At 42.8% G+C, this 23,373-nt stretch overlaps 1 protein-coding gene across 17 annotated transcripts in view; it reads left to right on the plus strand.

Moving 5' to 3' along the window:
• LOC127613420 (nuclear factor 1 X-type-like) overlaps positions 1-23,373 on the plus strand; it is a 146,098-nt gene that overhangs the window by 77,011 nt on the left and 45,714 nt on the right. Inside the window, exon 4 of one of the 17 annotated variants that reach the window (XM_052084456.1) lies at positions 16,559-17,053. The exons of the other annotated variants lie outside the window; for them this stretch is intronic. Coding sequence (XP_051940416.1) covers positions 16,559-16,758 — 200 coding nt within the window. The 3' untranslated portion in view covers positions 16,759-17,053. Of the gene's footprint in view, positions 1-16,558; positions 17,054-23,373 lie in introns of those variants that run through there. 17 annotated transcript variants of the gene reach the window in all.

Consider the following 23,373-nt stretch of genomic DNA (forward strand, 5'->3'; position numbering starts at 1 on the left):
ACTACCTCCGTTAATGACGCTGGAGGTCACAAGCCATCCGCGTGTTGTGACTTCATACGTTCCTCCGCTGAACTTTTTGGTAATATTAGAAACAGTTGTGACCAGCGAGCATCACACACAGAGCTTTTTGATGAACAGCTCGTTCTGGTGAACATTGTTTTTCTGTCTTTTTCTACATAAGATTTATAGGCAGATCACATGGATTACTTCAGGCTCAACGGGTGTAGGAATACGCTTTTGTGTTAACGGAGTAAGGGGCAGGCACAGCTGGGCAGTGATAGAGGAGGAAAGAAAATAATTAGAAGCGAGGCAATGATGGAGAGAATGGGGGAGGAAGATAATTGCAGGAAAGGGGATTATTAGTTTGTCACTATCCCCAGTCTAAAAGCTCTCAGACCAAGGCCGCAGATAAGTGAAATCATATGGCTCTCTCATCACAGAGTGTGTGCTGATGATTGCGGACCATTTCCGTGTACCAGCAAACACTCGTGCAACTCGGCTCATTAAAACAGCAAACTCGTTGATGATACGCTCCATATGGTACTGTGCGGATTGTGTACGTGCATGCTTCTTACCGCTGGTGCATATATTTCTGTCTATTCTAACACGCGCCATGTTTTATTTCTTTATATAAGTATTTATTTTATACTCCATTAAAATACTTCCGAATCTGTTCGTTGATTGTCAAAAAGCCCATCGTGTGGATCTGATTGTCGTTATCAAGAGGACAAACAAAGTGCGCCACGGTACTACGAATCAAACCTCTCCGTGCCCCGCTTTGTCCAGCTTCTTTCGGTGTGCCGAGTGACACTAGCCATCAGCTAGCTAGCAAGTCAACACCGGCCACCTCTCAGCCGGGCGACGGGCAGCAGCTCCTCCGTTGCATCGCCTCCTCGCTTGGTGGTGTTGATGTCCCGGTCAGCATATCAGAATCACTTCAAGGAAAGTTAACCGTTGATCAAACATGGTGGCACATGTCATTATGCCCATTTTAGAATATATGACTGAGATTTGAGCACATGCTTTCTTCTAGTTTGTCACAATGTTTTTTGTTCTAACATATGGTAGCCTTAATAACACAAAATACGTTAACACTTACGAATTCAAATTCAAAACACCAAGCTGTTTTGTAAATTGTGGCATTCAAGGAAGATGTCATTTTGGGGTATAGGCATAGATAACTAGCTAACTGCACGCTATCGTGGTAGAATTGGGCCGAGTAATTATAACTAAGTGGATGTGAACAAAGGCATTCAGTTCTTATTTCGCGGCGGAACGGGCAACTTACTTTGGATGTCAAAATATGTCATCAAGTTATCCACGCCTATAAAAACGCCCCACAATTAAGTACGACATAGTTCTAAATCTTAGCACGTTTTCAGCAGACATTTGAATCAAATCGCTGATTTCACTTTACAGGTTCTTTAATGCAATGAACCAATCCAATGCACGTTTCCAAACTTTGAACACCATTTTTCCTCCCATGGTGATTCAATAGTACTATACCTAGCATTCCGTAACCACTTCGACCATTTTCAGTATTTACAGCTCATCGTGTCAACAACAAAAACGGTATTGAAGGGCTTTTAGAACCAACCTTCAGCAAAGATATAGTGAGAAGCATTGAGAACAGGAAAGGATCACACTACAAAAGAAATTATAACTCATTCTCGCTTGGAATCGTGTCATGTTGGTCTCGGCTGATGTAGGTGGAAAAAAAAAAAACGTCTGTTCAGTGTCGAACCTCCAGGTGTGAGCTCTTGTGAAGTCGCCTCTTGATCACCATCTGCATGCCTCCTCTCCTCGACTCGCCGTGAAGGTCCTTGGCTTTACAACATCGCATGAGCTGCACAATCAAATGTAACACTTATAAGCTCAAGCCCAAACACTTAACCGTGGTAGTTCTCGAGAAAGCTTTGCCGGCGGGGAGGCACTTCAAAAAACACAAAGAGCTGAATGAAACGGCGTAATGATGCGTTTGTTGGAGATAGCAGGAGGACCTTCAGCCTTTGAGGTGATGAATACTGTAACTCTGACTCCGTTGTGTGTATTCTCTGTCTCATTGGCAGTTTGATTGATTTGTGCATTTTTGTTGATTGTAATGTATAGTGACATGAAATAAGCTGCCCAAACATGAACTAATGTCATGTTACACTGATTTATATTTGGAGCGGTATTTTTTTTTTTCGAACTGTAAGCAAATACCATTTAAAGGCTAAAACCAACAACTGAAAGAGCCCCACAGTCTCTCCAGCCATGGCTAGATATAGTTTATTTTTCTGTGTCATAATCCTCTTAAGCCTTGTGTTTGCTCTGTAGGACATGACAATTAATCACCATGAACTTGGGCGCTGCAGTTTGTTTGCTTTTCGTCCAGTTAAGTTCATACCAAAGAATAACCACTTACTGTCCAAGTGGATCCCATAGACGTATACTGATACATCATAATGATAATAAAATCATATTAAACTTAACATTCCAGCATTCGTAGTGTTTCAGGAGTACAGACGGATTCAGTTCAGTTCGTTTACATTGACGGTGTTGCATAGAGATGATTAATTATAATTCCTTTTAGGGTAGTTTTTCTGCAACTTTTGCAGAATAATTTAGAAAGTTTACTTTCATTCTCATATCTATTTGACAAATAAAGAAGAGAATTAAGCCGTGATCTCAGAAATTAAGCCTTTGTGCTCACAGCCAAACTTCAGAACAAACAATGGAGGGAAAAAAAAGATCAAACCGTGAGATTGAGTCCATCACAAGACTTTTTAAAGCCCCCGGTCACCTCCTATCTTGCCATAACAATCTCCTCCTGTCTTTGTCTTTATCTAGTATCTATCCTCGGTCAACCCTGACGAGCTTTACCTCGGGGTTTTTGAAGCTGCTTCGCTCAACATCAATCCAGGTCGGACAAGTGAAAGGCCTTAATGAGCGAAATCCCCACAAAGCTACGAGCACGGGGATAGCAGTACCAGTGGACTCTCTGTTGACTACAGACGGTGTTTTTGGATTTTCATGGAAATTCTTTTTGTAAGAATAAATTAATTTTAGCAGACGACATATTTTTTTTCTCTTAGGACAGCAATCTAATTGAGACGATGCCTCTGCTGGTTGGAGCCAAGTAGCACACTCTATTTCGAAATATGAAAGGCAAGATAAATCAACGATTGGTTTCAGACGATTGATCAGTCCTAAATCAATTTTATGCTCATTTCTAAACTGAGCCCAAATACTTGGTGGAGACAAGCCTTGAAGAGACGAAACGATCTAAATGATCTAAATTGACTTTATCTGTTGCACTGACTGGAAACATGGTCACAGAAGGAAAATGAATCCTGAAATATGCCGGTCTTGCTTTCACTTTGGCTAATTCATCACAAACATGCAGTGGGTGTAAAAAGTCTATACAACACGTACAGACAAACATCAAGTTTGTGTGTGGTTTTATTTTCTTTGTGAGATACAGTAAGTCTTCAATCTTTCCACCTGACCCCATAGCCCAGAAATGAAGATGTGAGATTATTGTCACTTGTACTAAAAGAATCAGTACTTGCCAAGATTTCCTGCAGATCCTTCAATGATGCTGTCGGTCCCTTGGCAGTCTCCCTGACCAATTCTCTTCTTATCTTTTTATAAATTTCTGAATGTCCAGGTCTTGGTTACGTCACCGTTGTGCCATACTTTCTCCACTTGAGGAGGACTATTTTCACTGCGTTTCAGCTTATATTTAATGCCATACAAATTCTCTTTGAACAAGACGATACAACTAATGCTGTGGATGCTGTCTGCGGACCATGACTTGTGCTGTAAGATGTGACCTAAGATGTCAGGAAGGCCTACGAGAACATCTGAACTTTTTCTTAGGAGTATTTACCAGCAGCACTTTAAATTGTTGCCAGCAGACATGTTATGGAATTGAGTTTGGATTGCATTAGTCTTTTCTGAACACAGCCACATCATAAGTTAATGAGAGGATGTGCACACTTGCGCAACCACAAGATCTCACTTGTCTATTTTTACTTCCCCCATGATACTACATATAACATTATGATGGAGAAACATATTCAAATTATGTAAGTGTTATTTTTTTCATATCACAAAAAATGGTATTTGATCAGGTGTGTGTAACGGGGGGGGGGGCATGTTAAATCATGTGCTTGACAGGTTGGAAGCTTCACACTCATGCTTTGTGATTGATTATGAATAGTGATAGGCAAGTACTGATACCAGGTATCATATTGGGCTGATACCGGCCTTATTATTAGATACTGTGTTCTCATGGAGGCTGCTGATACCAGCCACCGATACTTTAGACAAAGAAAATCTGACATCGAGCAAGTCCTCCTTGGCAGTAGTAGGCGCTATACTACCACAGTTTGAAACACCGATGAATCATCATCCGCGTCCGAAAGAAAGGTTCTGTTCACAATCTTGAAATTGTATATTTCAAATGTAGTACAAGTATCGGTACTAGTAACGTGATTTCTCAAAAAGTGAATATTCATTCTGTCTGTTCTGAAAAAAAAGATGTATTAAACATCCCTACTTGTGATCAGTCAGGGTGTAGTCTGGCCTTCGGCTTCCAGCTCCACAGGACCCTCTCCTGATAAGTGGTATAGAAAATGGAGGGGTGAACGGGTTCCAAACATTTAAACATTTAAACATTTAGACTTTAGACGAACAGCAGTTACACGTGTACAACACAGGACAGCAAAACATCACGTAGATGTGGCTGGAATCAGGAGAACTAGGAACATGGAGTTATATAGGGACAGAGTGGGCGGCTGTGGCGGAGTATTAAGAAATGAAAAGCACATTTTCATGATTTCATTCCGTCACACCGCTCTCTCTTTCATTCTCGCTGTACCACCCCCTGCCCGTTGCACTCCCCTGAGTGTTTATTTTCTTCCATTCCCACTTCCCTCACTCACTCCTCCATCCATCTCCTCTTTCTCCCTGTCAGTTGGCTCATGTAAACTTTGCCTTCGCTCATTGTTTTGCCAAGAGAAATGTGCCTCTGCTTTTGATTAAGCCTTGCGCGTCCCACTTTAGTAGCTCCGTTCCCAGCACGACACAACCTGGTCAGTGCAATGTGGTTTCGGAGTTTGCATTATGTCCACTGGCCTTCTATCACCGTCTGATAGTAACTAATGACGCTGTGAAATTCGTTATTTCATCTTTTTTAAAACATTCAAAAAATATTTGCAATCATTCACTATATTGTTGATTTTTAAATTGTACATATCTGATTTTATATCACATAATTTCTTTTTTTTTTTTTGTTGCTATATTGTTGGATTTTGCGGTGATCATTCTATGTAGCAGTAAGATTAACCCTGGAGGAAAGAGTGTGTAAAAGACAAAGAATGTCCAAAGTTTGAGATAATTTCCCACTCCAAACAAGATAAAGTGCAACGTGTCAACTGCAAAGCAGAACTAGCTTACACAACTGCACTCCAAGTTCAAGTAAACATTGTTAGCTAATTTAATGTAGCCTGCAGAGGTGATCAAGACTTTATACAGCTGCCGGTTCACTTTCAAACACATCATGGAACAAATAACAAAATAAAAGTGGAAGAAGCACATTCATATATAGCTAGGCAGCCAAAATTGACACTCAGAGGACACCCAGACAAGCTAATGGTTAGCCAATTAACAGCCAGCGGCTATCCTGAGACATCAACAGATGACTCTTGATTCTCATTCGCTGACTCACTTGTCTCTCTACAGGATAGGCTCCACCTTTGAGTGCCACATATAGTCAAAGTCACAGATACTACAGTGTAAAATGAAAGGATGGCTACTATAAGTAGACAAAATTCATACCTGAACTTCAATGGCATATCATGTACTCAAACATTTAATTAAAACAGCTTTTTGGCTATTGTGGGGGTTCTGAAACGTAACCTCCGCACTAAGCGATCGACTTCTGCAATTCAAATAATATATCGCTGTTCAACTATCTATGCCAGTGACGTAGAGTTGCAGTGACAACAATTAAAATTCTTCCACTAGATGTCAAGGGTCATAATTAATCTGTGTACCAACTGTCTGTGAGGTTGCTATGCCAACAGATTTTTTTTTCATGCTACAATATACACCTTGGCTCAAAACAAGGTTATTGGGAAACAATGACATATAGGATGTTTCTTTGTGGCCCTTCACGTCGTATGCACGAGGAGAAGACAGACGATCCAGTTTGCGCTAGTGTACATCTCCATGTGAACACGCGCAGGTGTTGGTAGGGGCTGCGGATGGCAGCCGCACCTGTTTGCCAGCTGTTTATAGTCCCTTGAGGCTGTCAGCTGCTTGACTGACAGGTGAGGAGGCCCCGGGCTCAGAGCCACAACACAGCTGGCCTCGCCCAGATGCCGAGTTAGGACAGAAAGTTTGCGTATGTGTGTGCTAGTGTGTATTTCCTGTGGTTGCTTCATTAACCCTCACCTCCACATTTTTTTTTAATTCCCCCAACATTAGGCTACAGTAGGCTCCCTTGTTGTTGGGTGGCAAACAGGTGAACTGGCGCTTTACCCGTTAGCTTTTGTCACTTGCCAACTTCAACACAGCGCCACGCTTAGTCATTCTTCTTACTCACACACTCCACTTTCTCCCTCTCCGCTCTTTAGGGGTTGGGCCCCATGGAAACGCATAAAAAAAGGGGGGCCCATTAAGCATTTAATGTAATGCACTAATATGTTTTGAAACTCCTTGTAAGTTACGGGCCCAAAGAATCGTTAACTATTTCCTGCCATTTACGGCACCCCTGCCTGCTGGTGTCACCCCGTTTATCCCTGCCCTCCTCCTCTTCTCCTTCCTCCCACCCACCCCCCTCTCCTTCCTTCCCTTGTTGCCGCTCTTTCTCCGGTTCCCTCCATCTCCCCTTTTCCACATAAAGCTGTTTTTCATAGAAGCCCATGCAGCCTGGAATAGCATTCCCTCGGGCGCTGCAGGGTGAAACACTAGACTTTTCTGAGCCGCAGCCAAACAGATGCTGGCTCTTGGAGTCCCACCAGAAACAGGCCTTCATGCTCCCCCCCCCACCCCTCTTTTTTTATCACCCTCTTTCTCATTCGCCCTCAATCTAGTTCCTCCTCTCTCTTTCTTTCATGCTTTTTTTTGTCTCTCTCATTTCTGTACCTGTCTTATCTTGACAATGGCGTCCCTTCCTCTTTCTCAGAGACCGTAGCTCAGTATCATGAGCGTTGTCCACGGTAACTTGCGTCGGCCTCGAAATGTGGTCGCAGTCTGCCTCCATTAAACCACTTTCTATAACCCCTTTTACACCGCCGCCTGTAAAAGTTGTTTTTGAAGGAGTCGAAAAGGAATCGACCTGACAATTTTCCCCTTTCGTAGAGAGAATCAGAGCTGAAACCGAAGCAGCACGCTGACCTCATGTAAAGAAATGGTCGAGAGGCTGCAGCAAGGTGTGAAGTTTTACGCTCGCTTCTCCCACCCTGTTAAAAAGCAACTGTTGCTGACCGACAGCCGTTTTAAAAGTCATGCCAGTCACTGAGGTCATTGCGCATCTAATTATCCGATTGCGGGATGCCGCTTCTCTATGTGACACACAATTGCGGCAAGATTTACCGAGACCTGTGTGAAAGACTGGGGCGTAAAGTCGACGTATTTTGGCCGTCACCGTAAACGAGAAGAATAAAAACGTTGCCCAGAACGCCCTTTGTCGACTCTCTTCCCTTTGGCCGTCTTTGCTCCTATAACCTTCGTCCCACCTCTTCTCTACTTTGCTCAATTCCTGGCAGACTGGCTTGCCTCGCCTCTTTCATTCACGCTCCACCTATAGCTCACTCCTCGACTTTTCTTCCCCCTCTTCTTGCTTTCTCAAGTCCGTCTTTAAATTTGCCTGAACCCAACGACCCCGTCTGTTACGTAAATGTTTTAAACACAGGCACACATGTGAACACGTACAGTATGTACTCACTCACGGCCGCATGTACAGAACCCCTCTTTTTCACCACACGCACGCACGCACACGCACGCATAGAGCGCTATAGGGCCAAACTTTGGCTTTACAGCTTTTGGCAGTGGTTCAAATCTCTTCCAGTCTCCACTATCGCTCACTGGCTGATGCAGTGTTTACATGAGCTGCCAGTCACAACCAAATCAAAAGCTTTCCCTCTCAGCTAAGAACAGTCGGGGGCCGAGGAGGTATGTTGCTATGTGGGGAGAGAGAGGGAGGGGGGTGGTGGATGTTAATACGCATTCGACTACAGTCAGTTTTAAAGGTTGAATGCAGCCATTTTGGAAGGGCCCCGTCCGTATTCCTTAGGTTGTGTTTTTTAAACAAGTCTTTATAAAGTCAATTGGTTTTTTTTGGAGGGGGGGGTGACAATTATGCTCTGTAACCATGCAAATTCTTGACTACCAGTAATTCAGATTCGGGCTGATGATTATTTTAAAAATCTGCAAATTTATTTTGTGAAATAATCAGTGAATTGAATGAAAACCTGTTTTAATTTCAGAAAATGCACAAACATAAATGCCTTGTGATTTTTTTTCTCGTTTGGTCTGTAACGTGTCTGAAAAAAAAAAAGGGCCAAAAATGTTGAACATTGTTCTCCAAAGTTAAAGCAGATGTTTGCAGACGTTTGACTTGATTCAACACAGAGATGATCGGTCCACTTTCATGGAGTGCAACAGAAATCACGTATTGAGGAGATGAAATTCTGAGCATTTGGACATGACAATTTTCAGCTTTTGTTTGTAAGTTCGCAACTTCAGCAAACTTTTGGAAATCTGTATTTCGGCTCAAGTAAAAAGATTGAGTACTTTTGCCACCTCTGAGTTCTGACTTTTGCATTCTCTGGTATTTAGCTTATTATACATTACGCCGATCTCCCACCCCCCTCCGACAAAGTAGCCATTCATGCCTCAAATGAACCCTGTCAACCCACGGATACTTAAGCGCTTTATAAGGTTATGTAACATATAGCGGCTGCATCGGGCATTACATCACCGCTTAGATTACAGGGGATCAGGTTTGCTCATATACAACCGCCGCCGCTGCATACATGCAGCCTACTCCATTTCATGGCTCTATATAGTGTGGTTAAAAGCCCATATGTCCGTTTAATGGCTAAGGCACATTTTGTAACGAGGATACTAAAGTCCCATCGGTATTTTTTTTTTTTCACGGTGCGGCGTCGGGGAGGACAGTTTTATTGATGAGGGTTATAGATCGAAGCTCAGTGAAATAACAGGCTCCATTGACCACGTGGCCAATATTGAGTGTGTCTGTAGCTTAGCCGCGGGGGGATGATGTGCGGGGTGATTTTGGTAAGGAGGTGAATTAGATTTAGAATTAGTGTGGAGACGTTAAGCAGGATGGGCTTACTCGCTAAGCGCCGGGATGCGATGGGGCCAATGTGATCTTTATACTGAGACTTGTGCAATCACATGAATCGGTATCATAGCACGGTCAATTGATGGGTGGCATCTCACGTTGTGAGGGAATGCAAAAGACGGGCTTTGGAGCTCATGTCTATGAAATCTTATGAAATGCGTATCCCCTTGAAGATGTACAGCATATTGCGATTGGAAAATAATGTTATATCAATGTACTTCTTTTTTTCATGATTATCTGTTTTGTCTTTATTATGTAGCGAACATTGTTACAGCTGTGGGGGTTTTCCAAGTGCCCTAGAAGTGAAGTTGAGTTGAGTAGAGTGTTGTGACTTGCAGACACAGGATTTGAATGCCAACCAAACCAAAAGGCTGCTGCTGTTTGGCAAGAAACCGGGAGTCACCTGATGCCCTCGAATCAACCCGCCTTGCTTACAGCATGAATAGCAGTAGGTTGTGACGAGGAAATATGCACGTTTAACATAATAATAATTTAAAAACAAAATGTGCCGAAGGTCAAATTCCATAAATGAAGTAAATTATCAAAATATCTCCATGACTATCCTGTATATGACATTTAGCTATCTAATTGTAAAAAAAAAAAAAAAAGAAACACTGTTAATATATATATATATATATATATATATATATATATATATATATATATATATATTTGCACTTTGTGGTTAAATGCCAACTACATTAGAGTTGCTGTGTGGTGTACCCGTATTCCGCTAAACGACAATCATCTTAACAATTTAACATTAAAAAGCCATTGATGGATACATAATAGTCGCTAATGTGGACAGTACAGAGTAACAAGTGCCAAACACAGGTCCCCGACAAGCTTCATCTGTTCATCTTATTTTGCTTGTGCACTCGCGCACCCATACGGACTGACCTTATGCGTCAGGGACGCAGCTTCCTAATGAGTGCCAATGCCAGCGGACAGATGGTGGTTTGCTTTACTGTACGTCTATATCCTGATTGGTTGATCTGTTTGTCTGTGGAGGTGATATATCTTGTTTGTGAGCAGGCCAAGCTGTTCAGAGCAATTCAGGCCGAGAACATTTGTTGTAAAAAGCTGGCTGAGGTAAAGGGCCTAAAGTGTTGTTTTATTATTATTTGAAATTGTGGTTTTACCATACAGGGTATTTGCCGCTGCTCTCGTTTCTTTCTGTTATTATTGACATAGTGCTGCACAGAGGAGTTTGGCTGAAGTGATTGAGCCAAAGTCATGTTGTTCTACTAGTGAATCAACAGCGCCTCTCCTGGTTGGAGCCAAGCAGTGCACTTCACAGCTTGCACTTGGCTCAGTTGTTGACAACTCCTTTTAAGTGTTTGAAGAAGGATATTTTGACCCCAAAAAAGTCCTCATTTGCTATTATTATCATTAGTGGTAGTAGTACTAGTAGTAATACTACACTGCTGCCTGCGATACAAGTTTATTTGTCTCGCTTCACTTTTTCTCAAATCAACTTTCCCATTAAAAACAATGGAATTGCCCCCCCCCAAAACAAACATTGCAATGTGTTATTTTTTAATTAGGGAAAGGAGCGCTCTATAATAGTGTACTTTATAAAAGTATACCGTAATTACAAAACTGTAATAAATGTTAATATTAATATTAAATCGCACAGTTGTTGTCATACTTTAGATCAATCAATTAAATGGCTCAACTTGTGTGTGTGTGTGTGTGTGTGTGTGTGTGTCCCATTTAAAACATCAACTGGGCACTCCCAGCCTTCAACAGCTTCAAGACTCGTTTTTGAAAATTTGCAAGTCAGATCACTGACATTCAGAGTACCACTGTGTTGTGTTTTATGATCTAAATTTGACTAAATATATGTATAGCACTTTGTTTCACCTACAAATGTTTTTTTTTAAGTGCTCAATTAATCAATCTGAGTTGAGTAGACATACTTTCATAAGGAGCAATCCATCTTCCATCCAGGGCTTTTCTTGTGCCTGTTTACATCCACAGTATGTGCTCGATCGAAAGAGCCAAGCAGCGGTGCGACCCTATTAGTGTTAGTGGGTTGACCTCAGGCTGGCTGTTGCGCCAGGCTCCAGCTCCCTCACATGACCTCACCCTTCACAAGCCACTCCATCTGTCCTCGCCACCCCGTACAAAGGACAAAGACTGTCACTGCACTCTGCGTGCGCGCGTGTGTATGTGTGTGTGTGTGTGCTTGAACATTAGCGATGTCTTTTGGGCACCCTTTGGAGTGTGTTATTTTTGTGTGGTCGAACTGTTTACTTCATGAGCCAGACGCGCTCTTTAATCGCCAGTCTGCGTAGCAACCCTAAACCGCACTTTAAAGACACGCTGACAAAATAAGTTCGCATCAACCCTCGTCAAGCTCCCACTAACAGAGCTTCCGTTGGTCAATACAATTTGATTTCATGGCTGTGCGTGCGTGCGTGCGGTTTTCAGCATTCTCCCTTGCTCTCTCTCTCTCACACACACACATATTCAGTTTCCTCTCTACTTCCCAATGTCCTGCTGGCATCATCCTCCGCTTGTGGATGTTGCCAAAAGGTCAAAGTTGCCCGTTCTTCCGGCGTCTCCTTAACCCTGCTTGTGGGCATTGTCCGTTTGTCATGGCGACAGCGTGATGGCGTTGATCAAGTTTGCTGTCCTGCAGCTTCCCCTCGCTTATATGATGCCTTGTGTCTCCTTTATTGCCTTCCCCGCGAGTCTCCTCTTTTTTCTTTTCTTTTGATCATCAACCACCAACCAGTCATCCCTCTGTCCTCTTGGCATCGTTTGATCGGGTTGAGTCGCTTGGGGTGTTCATACTTCTCAATGGGACAGGCGCATATTGTGTCCGCTCAGCCCAGTAGGGAGCAGCAATCTGCAGTTTGATTTTTTGGGGGGTTTTGTCACCATGGAAATCCAGCTAAACTACCCAGGATGTTATATTTGATTATTCAAATTACACTGTTCTATTTACTTTAAAAAAAAAAAATCAAGACGGGCTTTATGACTGTTACGCATTCCCAACAGAATGATCATTATTTCTCTTGCATTTCTCCAGAGATAAGAGTTTACGAGCTCCGCCGTAATTGGGTCTCTTGCTTTACAGTTCGACGCGTTCGCCCGACTGACTTATTGATGTATTGTTATGTTCGTAAAGTGGCACATGTGCTACGAGTTTTCATTGAAGTTTTCCTCGCGAGAGACATACTTGGCTGTGGCAGGAATGTTTGTTATCGGCGCTATCTCAGCGGAGCTTTTGGAGGAGTTGGCAACCTTCGTCGGTATCACTTTGTGGATGTGCGCGCGAGTGCGTGTTTGTGTGTGACTGCGTCGAGGATGTTTTCTCATTCTTATCGACGTGTCCTTGGCTGTCGAGTGCGCCGGCGCTCTGCTCGCGGAGTTCACTTTTCTTTTATGTGTCTTGCGCAGAAATGCACATGGGATGAGGACAACCGAGGGGAAAAAAGTCCATGAAAAAGGCTGTTAACCTAACAAATGCCGTGTCGAAAAAGCAAGCAGGTGGTCGACGTTGTCGAAAATGACCTTGTTGAAACAAAGCTAATGAGCATATGAAGACGGCTCCAAATGGAGCACACGGACGAGGCTTACCTTAAAGAACCTCTTCCATGCCGGCCAAGCAGGAAGTGTGGATGAGTAAATGGACTCATACAAAACAAAAGAAAAATGTCAGTCTGGACCAGCAGGAAGAGATGGCGGAGGAGGAAAAATCCAAATCCCAACAGAGGCCTTCCCCCACTTGCCGCCTCGTACTTGTCCTCCTCTGTTTTTGCAACACTTGACACTGATTCACAGCTTTGTACACAGTTACTCCACTTGTCTTGAGATGTTGTCTGCGTCAGGTTTCATAGATTCTCCTGCCGTGCACACTCCCTGTACTCCCTACTACAGGCTCGTACTCCTCTCATGGCCACACGTGTTAGATAGAGATCTGATTTATGCTGACCAAGCCGTTTCGCAAATCCTTGTTTCATTCTTTAGGAGCTGTTCTAGCGGAGCGTAAAAGATTAAACACACAATCAATTACAGGATGCTGGTCAACAATGTTCTCCCATTGAAAGAATGGAAATGATGATTATTAAAACATTTTTTAGCTTCACTGGAAACTGAGCGACTGTCATTTTCAATCGATAGCAAGAGGCAAAATGGCCACCCACTGAGATGGATAAATATGGGTGGATTTTGCTGCTTGATTCATAATCCTCAAACGTAGCATCAATCAGAATATGGTGTTGAGACGAGTGGGGGTGGGGCATATAAAATATTGTAAAGAAAATATTTGACTTCCCTTCCCCTTTAACTCTCACTCTAGAATAAAAGGATATTAACATTAATGCTAAACACAGTAGCGAGACTTGGCGTGTGTGTACCTTCCATACTTCTGTCACTTTAACCACATTGTACTGAGCAGCAAGGACAGAGACACGTCTACCATTTTGTCGCAAAGTTGCCGTTGGTTTCCACTGAAGGGCATTTGAATTTCATTTGGAGACTTTTCCACGATACCTTCCCTTTCATTTTTGAGCCCTCAAACTCCTTTTTTTTCCTCCATCACAAGCACCTGGCTCAGTCCCATGTGCGAATGCGCAGCCTTCGGTTGTTTAGCTTTTCCTCTGACTGTGTTAGTGTTCAGACTACACTGTGTTGGATCTTGCTATCACAGAGCAAATGATAGACTCCTCCTCGTATCTCGCCAACGTTCACGGCTCCGTACTTCACATCTCCTTCCCTTTTCATGTCTTTGTCTTTGTCTCTCTCTGAGGCAGGCTTGCTTCTCTCCGCAGTCTAGAGAGTGAAGTCTGAGCTAGCCCAGGAGTCTGGCCCAAGGCCCTGTTGCTTTATTTGCATTTCACCATGGACTCGCCGTGCCAGAAAATCGCCACCTGGTGGAGATAATCCCTCACTGCAGCCACACCTTCAGCATGTGTCACAGTCGTGCAGCTGGAGCTCTGTGTAGGTAGCAGCGAAAGTCTTTCCTCTCCCCCACCCCGACGTGTTCCTCTTACGCTTTCCCTTTCCGGCCTTTGTGCAGCTGTATACATTTGGGCCGAAGCGGGACGGTGCAGACACACTGGCCCTTAACATGCTTAGGCCGCTGCCCCAGTTGACTCCTTTAAGCTGAGTAGATACGGAGGTTGACAGGGTAATAATGCTGGTGTCAACACCACTTAGGGGACAGTTATATCAGTATCAGCTCGGCGGGGGGACTTTCACACTCTGTTAGGCTGGGTCATGAACTGTGCCGGGGCCCCCAGCCATAGACGCACACACACATACACGCGGCACACTCGGTCTCTGCAAATAAATACAGTTCTAAACAGAGAAATGACCCCAGTGACTCGTACAGGATCCACCGTCGTCATCAATCAGTATTTACATTCGCATCACATCAGGTTTTTGAGCTGTAGTGTAATACCTGTGATGATAATGAACAGAACTTGCTTAAAAAGTACAGCTTGGCCCAAAGATGAACCCATCAACATTGCGGCCAGATGTGGCTAACGTAGCAGAAAAACAGCTTTTCTTTTTTACATTTTATGTGGTTGAGCGACATGGCAGGATGCACTTTGTAAAGTTCCCCTCTGGATTTTATATGCAGCAAACACAGCACAGTGCATGTGTGGAAAACTTGGGCCATGTTTTAATGTGCTTTAAACTAGCCACGGGTATGTGAAAATAAGTTGATGATTGATTTATCGCGACAGTAGTGGTAGAACCCAACAGTCGCCCAACATCAAGCAACAGTTTCATCTTTATTTTACAGATCGATTCTCATCGTCATATATAAGAGTGGATTCGTACGCGTGGATAATTGACATAAGAATGGAATGTTGGTGCTGTGGCAACTGTTTCCTAATCTTCTGCTTTTTCTTTTCTTCTCATTTTTTTTAACCAAAATTTGTACTTAGTTATGTGGTTGCTGCAAGTATTACAAACACGTGAGTGATCAGCTGATGGCAATTGCCACTAGAATTATGGCATGCCTGCACATTGTTTGTTACCAAAACCTTGATGAAGGCTGCTGAGCAAAACTTTGTGTGGCTATGCCTGAAATGGCAGTTTCAGTAATTATTCCTTATTTAGATTAAGATTAAGATTAATACCATATTATTTTTGTGTCTATACTTTTTTTTGCTGCATACATTGTTTTGCAGTATAACATCTAAATGAATAATTAACATTTTACATTTCTTTATGTCATGTTCAAGCTGATTCTGATTGAAGTATTTAACCTGACGTGCAAAAAAAATTGGGGTAAAATGATGAATGATGATTGATATAGTTACATGGATAAAACTCAAAATACTGAATGATGAATGTTCAGAAACCAAGTATATCTGGCTTTTATCATATTCTCTTATGAAATCTGAACTGGCTTAGTCAGGCCTGCGTCAGAGGATGGTGCGACACAGACATGTCGTGGCCCCGGGCCACCGGGCCACAGTTTATGTTGAATCCTGTAAAGTCTTTTTACATTAATGTTAACCAGTTGAGTGCCTGGATCTGGAATTATTTTAACCTTTATGAATATTTTATCTCTCTAAGAACATTCGCGTTACAGGGATACCGGCAGCACTCCAGTGCTTCATTGTGTATGTATTTATTTTTTAGTAGTGTTTTTGGTGGTAAAATATGTACTGCTCTCTTGTCCAGACTTTAATCAATAGGTTTGAGTTTTTCCGTAACATAATGCTTCTATTGGAGTTCTTCTCTTTATGTATGGCTAGATTTTGGAATTTAATCTTGATCGAATAAAACTCCCATCATAAATCACATTTTAGGGACTGATTCTAGAGTGCAGTGTCCCAGAGGTTCGCAGGAATCCGCACTGATGAAGACAAGACATTGTGGTCGACTGAGAGGAAGAAGAGTCAGGAGAGGGAGGGAGGGTCGGTCAGGAAGGAGTGAAGTGCGATAAAGAAGTGGGGGCATGTATGGGCATCCAGCCAGCCACGACCCACCCCCAACCTTCTAAAACCTCCACTCAGCAACCCCGCATCGTACGCCGCCCATTCCCCGCAAGTTCATGTGTACTCTTTGGGCCCTTCACCCTCCACCTCATTCTCTCTCCCACTTTCTTTCTCTTTCCCTTTCTTACCCTCCTTGTAATCCTCCTTTGCCCTCCTCCTCCTCCTGTCTCTGCTCCTCCTTCCATCCCTCCCCCCCACCTCCTCTCATCCCTCCCTCATCTCTCAGCATCCCCCTCTCCTGGGTCTTCTTGCTGTGGTGCGGCGCTGTTGGCAAAGCGTGGGCGCAGGCGGCACACAGACGGGAGCACAGATGGGCAGCAAGCTGCGCAAGGCAGCCTGGCACACCTGCTACACACACACACACACACACACACACTGACACACACACACACAGCCCACCTCGCCAAACAGTTTGCCTGGCTGTGAGTGGCACAGTCACAAAAATGCATGCATCCATACGCTAATAGATTCACATGAATATCCATATGTACGCACAGCACTTAGAAAAACTGAGCTGTTAAGAGTGCCCTAAATATTATTTATTCAACCTTTTTTTTTTTTCAATACAAATTCACACGTCTGGCTTAGTTCAATGTGAAATGTATACTGGCAAGAAGAAACTGGAATATTCCCTTCTGTATTAGATACCATTGAATAAAATGTGGATATGCAAAAAATAAAATAAAAATACATATATATTATGTTGAAAAAAAAATAATAATATCAAATAAAAGGGCGCAGTGAACATCTGTGTGGGATAGCCAGGGGGATTAGGAGGTTTTGGAACATTTTAAGCGCATTAAGGATTAAAAAAAGGTCAGAATGTTTAGCAACATACCGATAAACCTCTTAAGCGAAACCCAATTGGGAGGCTGTACGGTGTGATCCGTATGTTTTGGGGAGGAGAAGAGCAGGGTGGAGGAGGAGGCTGTGGCGGCGAAGTGGGGAGACGAGACTTGCGATTGTTCCAACATGGTAGAATGTCACGTCAAAGGGAGCAACACATACTGACACAAATAAATTGATACAACAAAGTGTTGTTTTCTCTTACGGTGAAGTATCGATCCGCAAACCTCACATGTCGTCCAATCTCACTGACAAAATATTAAACGTCATTACTGCACAACTCACTTAGTGTTTGATGACATAGTCATTCATGCAAAAACATTCACAATGTATATAATGAATCGGCACGTATTGTTACTGCTACAGTTTTAACTAAAAACTTGGCAATTTTTCTTGCTTTGACTGATCGGCCACCGAATGTGATCGGACGATTTTCGTGCAAAAGTAGGTAATCAGCGTATGACGATCAATGTTTCTTTTTTTTTTAATTGCTGGTCACAAAAAAAACCATCACCCGCAACTCATGCTTTGCAGCCTCCAGCCAGCTACAGATCAGCATGTGTGGAAGTGTTCTATCCCCTGCCTTCCCCTTTTCCTTAAAGAGTACCTGTGGTGGCCAGAAAAAAATAGAAAGATAGATAGATGGTTTATTAAGAAAAACTGCATCCAAATGCGCTTTTGATTCCACTGGAAGGATTACAGTATGCTTATAATAGTTCGGTTAACAACCAATCATGTCTCAGCTTGAATGTCACATGACCAAACTCAGAAAACAGGTGAGCCGTGATTGATCGTTACATGGGACCTGGGTAACTGTGATGTCATTTTTAGCCGACAGCAAGCCACCCTCCAAGATAGGTAAAAACAGGTGGATTTTGCTGCTCAATTCATATTTGATAAACACATTAATGAGAATGCTGTGATCAGACTAGTGGTGTTGCAACATTTTTGACTTGATTTCCCCTTTACAAATTTGTCGACTGTAATCAGTCACTATAAAAAATATTTCGTATTTTTTGATGATGCTAAAAAAATAGTGTTTAATCTCTTTACATTTTTCAATTTGAATTGCATTTCTCAGTTTTAGTATGAAATTCTTCTCGAGCTCATTTCAGTGAGTTATCTCGGATTTCCTTCCCCACCTTCAGATTCTTTATTTTGGTGCCCTACCGTGCTATATAAGTCATTAAACAGCAAAATTCAGCCGGTTTATTAGCCAAGCTTAATCTACGGCTATTCGAAAGTGCCTTGGCGTTAGTGGTTCATCAAAACGGGCTTTACAACAAAAGTTTATTCCATTTCAAGATCCACAGTGCTGCAAGTCGTGGCAAGTGGAAAGGCTTGGTCTCAGAGTTATTATTTGAGTCTCATAAAACGACAGGAATGGAAGCGCTTAGGCAGGACCATATGTCACACATGGCAAAATGGGATGGGGAGGAAAATGCACTACAGATGGAACTGATAAAGGGAAAAGCCACAGAAATATGTGAGCGTTGACAGCGGGAGGTACAGTAGTCTGGAGGAATTTCTACACAAGCCAGTTGGGAATTTTGAGCTGCTATTGAGCCTGCAGAGAAATTATACTCATCTGGTGAGGTATTTACATCAATGATTGTGCAAATATTATGGATCTCAAACAAACGAGGAATCTTTACTTGATACAGGTAGATCCAACCTCAATTACATACCGGGACAGAACCAAAGCAGTGTCTCAAAACCACTTCGCTGCTGGGAGCGAGCATCAGGTGTGCTGCAGCAAAAAAGGAATATCTATTTTTTTCCATCTATCCCCGAAAAAAGATGCCCTTCCAATAGATGACAGAAGGTACACTTAACACTTGTCGCCACCTCTTGCCATTCATACAACAGAATGTCGTTTTATTCACCTAGACAAGCTGGAGTTTCACATTGGGTAACTCCATGAGTAAATTGAGATGATGATCATTATTTCAGGATACAGTACAGTGGTGCCTTGAGATAGAAGTGGCCTTGTAAATTTTTGGAGATACAAATCATAAAAGTTGAGGTTTGAGGCTTGTGATGGCAGTGAACTCCACTCACCTAAGAAGCAGCAGTTTGGTAAAGCTAAACACAAAAAGAGAATTACACATTGTCTATTTAAGATACAGATACATACCCCCCGTGAGTTTAATGCGAACAATACAATGGGAAATACCACAGGCACACTGGCTAACAATTAGCATCTATGTGATGGTGTTGTCACCCTTTTAGCAATGGATATACCGTATGACACAACACATGTAGGGAGATAATATGAAGATACTCGGACGCATATATTCTTTGTCCTCTTAGAAGAATGACTAAAAATCCATCCGTACCGAGAAGCCGAACGAATTCAGCCTACAAAACAGTATTTGGGTATATTTGTCTTATGCGGCCCCCAGAACTAATATGACAGGGGAACATGTGACGAAATAAAAGGTTGATTATTTTTTATTGTATTTAATTATGTCACCATCGTGTATTTTTATACACGATGGACAGTGGCACTTTCAATCCAGTGTCAAGTCGGGTTGGAGTTTTAAGATACTATCTTGAAATGTGACAGTTTATGTAACGAATATCATATCAATATCATTCTGACTAATTCCATTTGCTATCTTATACGCTCCAACTTTCAGTTGCTCTGTCTGTGCTGGCTGGCAAGGACTACGCGTGAAGCTAAAAGGTTTTACGTTAGCAGCGGGGGATCATTTGAGGTCGAGGGACGACCGAGGGGGCTGCAGAGTTCTGATTGGGGCTGCTGAGGCCAGAGCTTCGGGGATCTGGGTTGGCAAGATAAAGGGCTTGCTGCAACTTTCCACGGGTTGTGGCTGTTATTGACTGTAACTGGCCGAGTCGTGATAAGTCGTCAGCGGAACTCCTGAGTTTCATTTTTCTCAACCCGACAATATGATCACTGTTTCGCTTTCCAGTGAAACTGATAACCTCTCATACCGATGTCGAAGTCCATCTTTAACACAGCTGGCTAATTCTTGAAGCTAATTGCAGTCTTGGGACTGCACACACACACATGTATACACACTGGCAGTTACACAAATGCGCCCCGGGCTCACTGTGCACACACTGTATATAGTTGTGGCTGGGTCTTCCGACCAGTGCTTAGAAGGTGCTAGAATTGGAGTGTTTACAATATTCTCGAGCCCGATGGTGAAATACTACACAGCGGTAAAAGACCAGTGAAGTCGGGTTATTTTCCCAACAGCTTTCATTGGCACTCACATGTTTACTCTCGAGTGTTTGTCTGTCTATGAGGGGCTCAATGTATCTGGGGTGCGCGCGCAGCGTCGCACGTTGGGAGCCGGTGCCGTCAGTTACCTGGAATGCGGAGCTCCCGCCAATGCTAAGATGGCTGCCAAGCTCTAAGATGGCTGCCAGGATTACACGCGGCCCGCGATGGGGCGACGGCGACGAGTGAGGGATTCTGCATGAGAGGCGCGAGCAGAAAGAGAGGTCTCTTTGCCTTTTTGCGCTCTGTCTCTCTGTGGATGGCTTCGTAGGCAGCGAGACAGGCCTGTTATTTTTTCTGCTCACTAGGCTAATCTGTGGCTTAGAGCGGCTGCAAGGCAAGTGCTGCTGGCAGAAGTCTGTGTGCTCTGTTATCACCTAGCCTGTGGATAAACACCTCCTTTAGCTCGCTTGATAGCGACTTTGGTCCGAATTGACCACCAATAGCATTCACATAGACACACACGCTTGCACACACACAACCTCGAGTGTACTACCTGGGTTTTTTCTACTTGAGTATTTTTTTTCTGATGACTTTTACTTATTCTCCTGAGATTTGAAAACAGAGATCTGCACTTTTTACTCTTTACTTTGTCAAAATACTTTTTTTCCAAGCTCCACAGATCACAACACGACATACAAAAAATAAAAAAGATGTAAATAGAGAGAGTCTGTGTCAACTGTGGTTGAGGTATTGATTGATTGAGAATGTGGAGTCTCATACTTAGAAAAAAACAGGGCCAGCAGTGACATGGAGGAACATGAATCGGGGAGCGTGAAAGACTGATGCAACAAGGTGGGAGAAGCAAGATATTCTCCATGCATGGCCTTGAAGGCAATTGTTCCAAGGGAATCATGATGCAATTTAGCATTTTTCTTTTGTGGTTTTGTTTTGCTTATTGCAGGACCGTTTTTTTCCCCTCCTTACTATGAGTCCTGTACACATTTATTAAGTAGTTGTTTTTTTTTTAGTTGACTTCACCTTTAAGGAATGAATTCACTACTTCTCCCAGAGTACTTTACACAAACATCTGTGCTTCTCCTTAAATTTTGAGGGTGATTACTTTTGCCACCACAGCATAGTCATGAATGTGAACGCAGTCACACATGTGACGAAAACCCGGACAGGACGGCGCTCCCTTATGACACCCCGGATTCATGTTACCGAACCTTTTTTTCCGCCTGCAGCGTCTCCATTCCTAATTTTGTCCCTTTGTTGCCAAGGCCTGCTGCGCGGCTAACCGCCGGGGTGAGTGAAGCCGATTGCATTCACAGGCCAGTCATAACAGGTGTGCGCAAACGTGCATGTGTACATAGATTAGTGTTGCTTGTCTGCCCCCATGGGGAATGGTTTTCCTGAGACTAAAACGCGCTCTGCCTCAAATCCTCGGGCGCAGCCAAACTCCAGTGGTCAGCTGTATTTCCAGAGTCTGTTTTTGCGGCGATGAAACAGAAATTAGAGGAAGAAACAGATTGCGAGTGCACATGCTCCTGTGGGTGTGCGTTCATATGCGAGATCGTGTGTTTGTGTGTGTGTGTGTGTGTGTGTGTGTGTGTGTGTGTGTGTGTGTGTGTGTGTGTGTGTTCTTGTACTCACTACATTGTGAGGACCGGCGTGAGTTTTTAACCAACGGAGTGAGGACATTTTGACGAAGTGAGGACATTTTGGCCGGTCCTCACTTTGACACCCTCTAAATCAACTCCAAAGTGTCCAAAACGGGTACCCTGTGCTTTTCCCCAAAGGTCCCCAGAATGGGTCCATGTTGAGAATTTTTCGCCGGGAATTCACACCCTTTTTGCTCTCTACTGCAGCTTCTGTCGAAATTCAGTACTGCACCAACTTCACACTTTTTGCTCTCTACTGCAGCTCGTGTCAAAATTTGGTACTGCAACAATTTCACACTTTTTGCTCTCTACTTCAACTAGTGTCGAAATTTGGTACTGGACCAAAATTATAAATGACAAATCCCCTTGCTGCTCTTTGAAGAGCCACCTTTAGAAATAGTTATTTAAGATAAGATATCCTTTATTCGTCCCACACTGGGGAAATTTACAGCCTCCAGCAGCAAGAATGTATGTAGAAAGAAGAAAGAGAAAAAAACAACAAACATCTGTCAATTAAATGCAATATGAACACAAAATAATAATTTTTATCCATTTGTGTTCATATTGTATTTAATTGAAAGATGTTTGGGGTTTTTTTCTCTTTCTCCTTTCTTCTTTCTACATACATTCTTGCTGCTGCAGGCTGTAAATTTCCCCATTGTGGGACGAATAAAGGATATCTTATCTTAAATGGATAAATCGCAGTACTATTTACAATTTTCCTTCACATCATTTAATTATTATTATTATTATGATTGTTATTTTTTATTCATCAGCCTGACAGCAGTCGGTAGGAACGAGCGTCGGTATCTCTCCTTCTTGCAGCGCCGGTGTAACAGTCTTTGGCTGAAGGAGCTACCAAGTGCTGTCAGGGCGGGCTGGAGGGGGTGGGAGGGACTGGCCATCATAGCTTTTTTTGTTTGTTTTTCAAAGACCTTTACAAGTTATGTGAATTCAATTTTTTTGTGAGGAATGTATTTTATTGAATGTGTTTGTTCTGAGTTTGTGTTGGACTCCTATTATTTCCATGTGATTTGGTTAAATGTATCCGATTAAAATTGGAAATGCAATTAATAATAACAGTACCCAAATTAAGTAAAGCCTCAGTCCTACCCAAAATCCACCATCATTTTTGCAAAACTTTAATTGTATTCAATAGAACGCAATGAAGGGACATAGAATTTTTTTCTTGTCTACATTACATTTTACATTGTCTAGATCCAAAAGTACTGTACTTAAACAAGTAGAAAAATGTATTACATCACAAAAGAGAGGTTCGAGGCTCGTTAAAGCCACTTTTCATCAGTTGTTTTTGTTGAGGCACAAATAAATGTTGCATTT

This window comes from Hippocampus zosterae, chromosome 13 (genome assembly GCF_025434085.1).
Source record: "Hippocampus zosterae strain Florida chromosome 13, ASM2543408v3, whole genome shotgun sequence".
Lineage (NCBI taxonomy): Eukaryota > Metazoa > Chordata > Actinopteri > Syngnathiformes > Syngnathidae > Hippocampus > Hippocampus zosterae.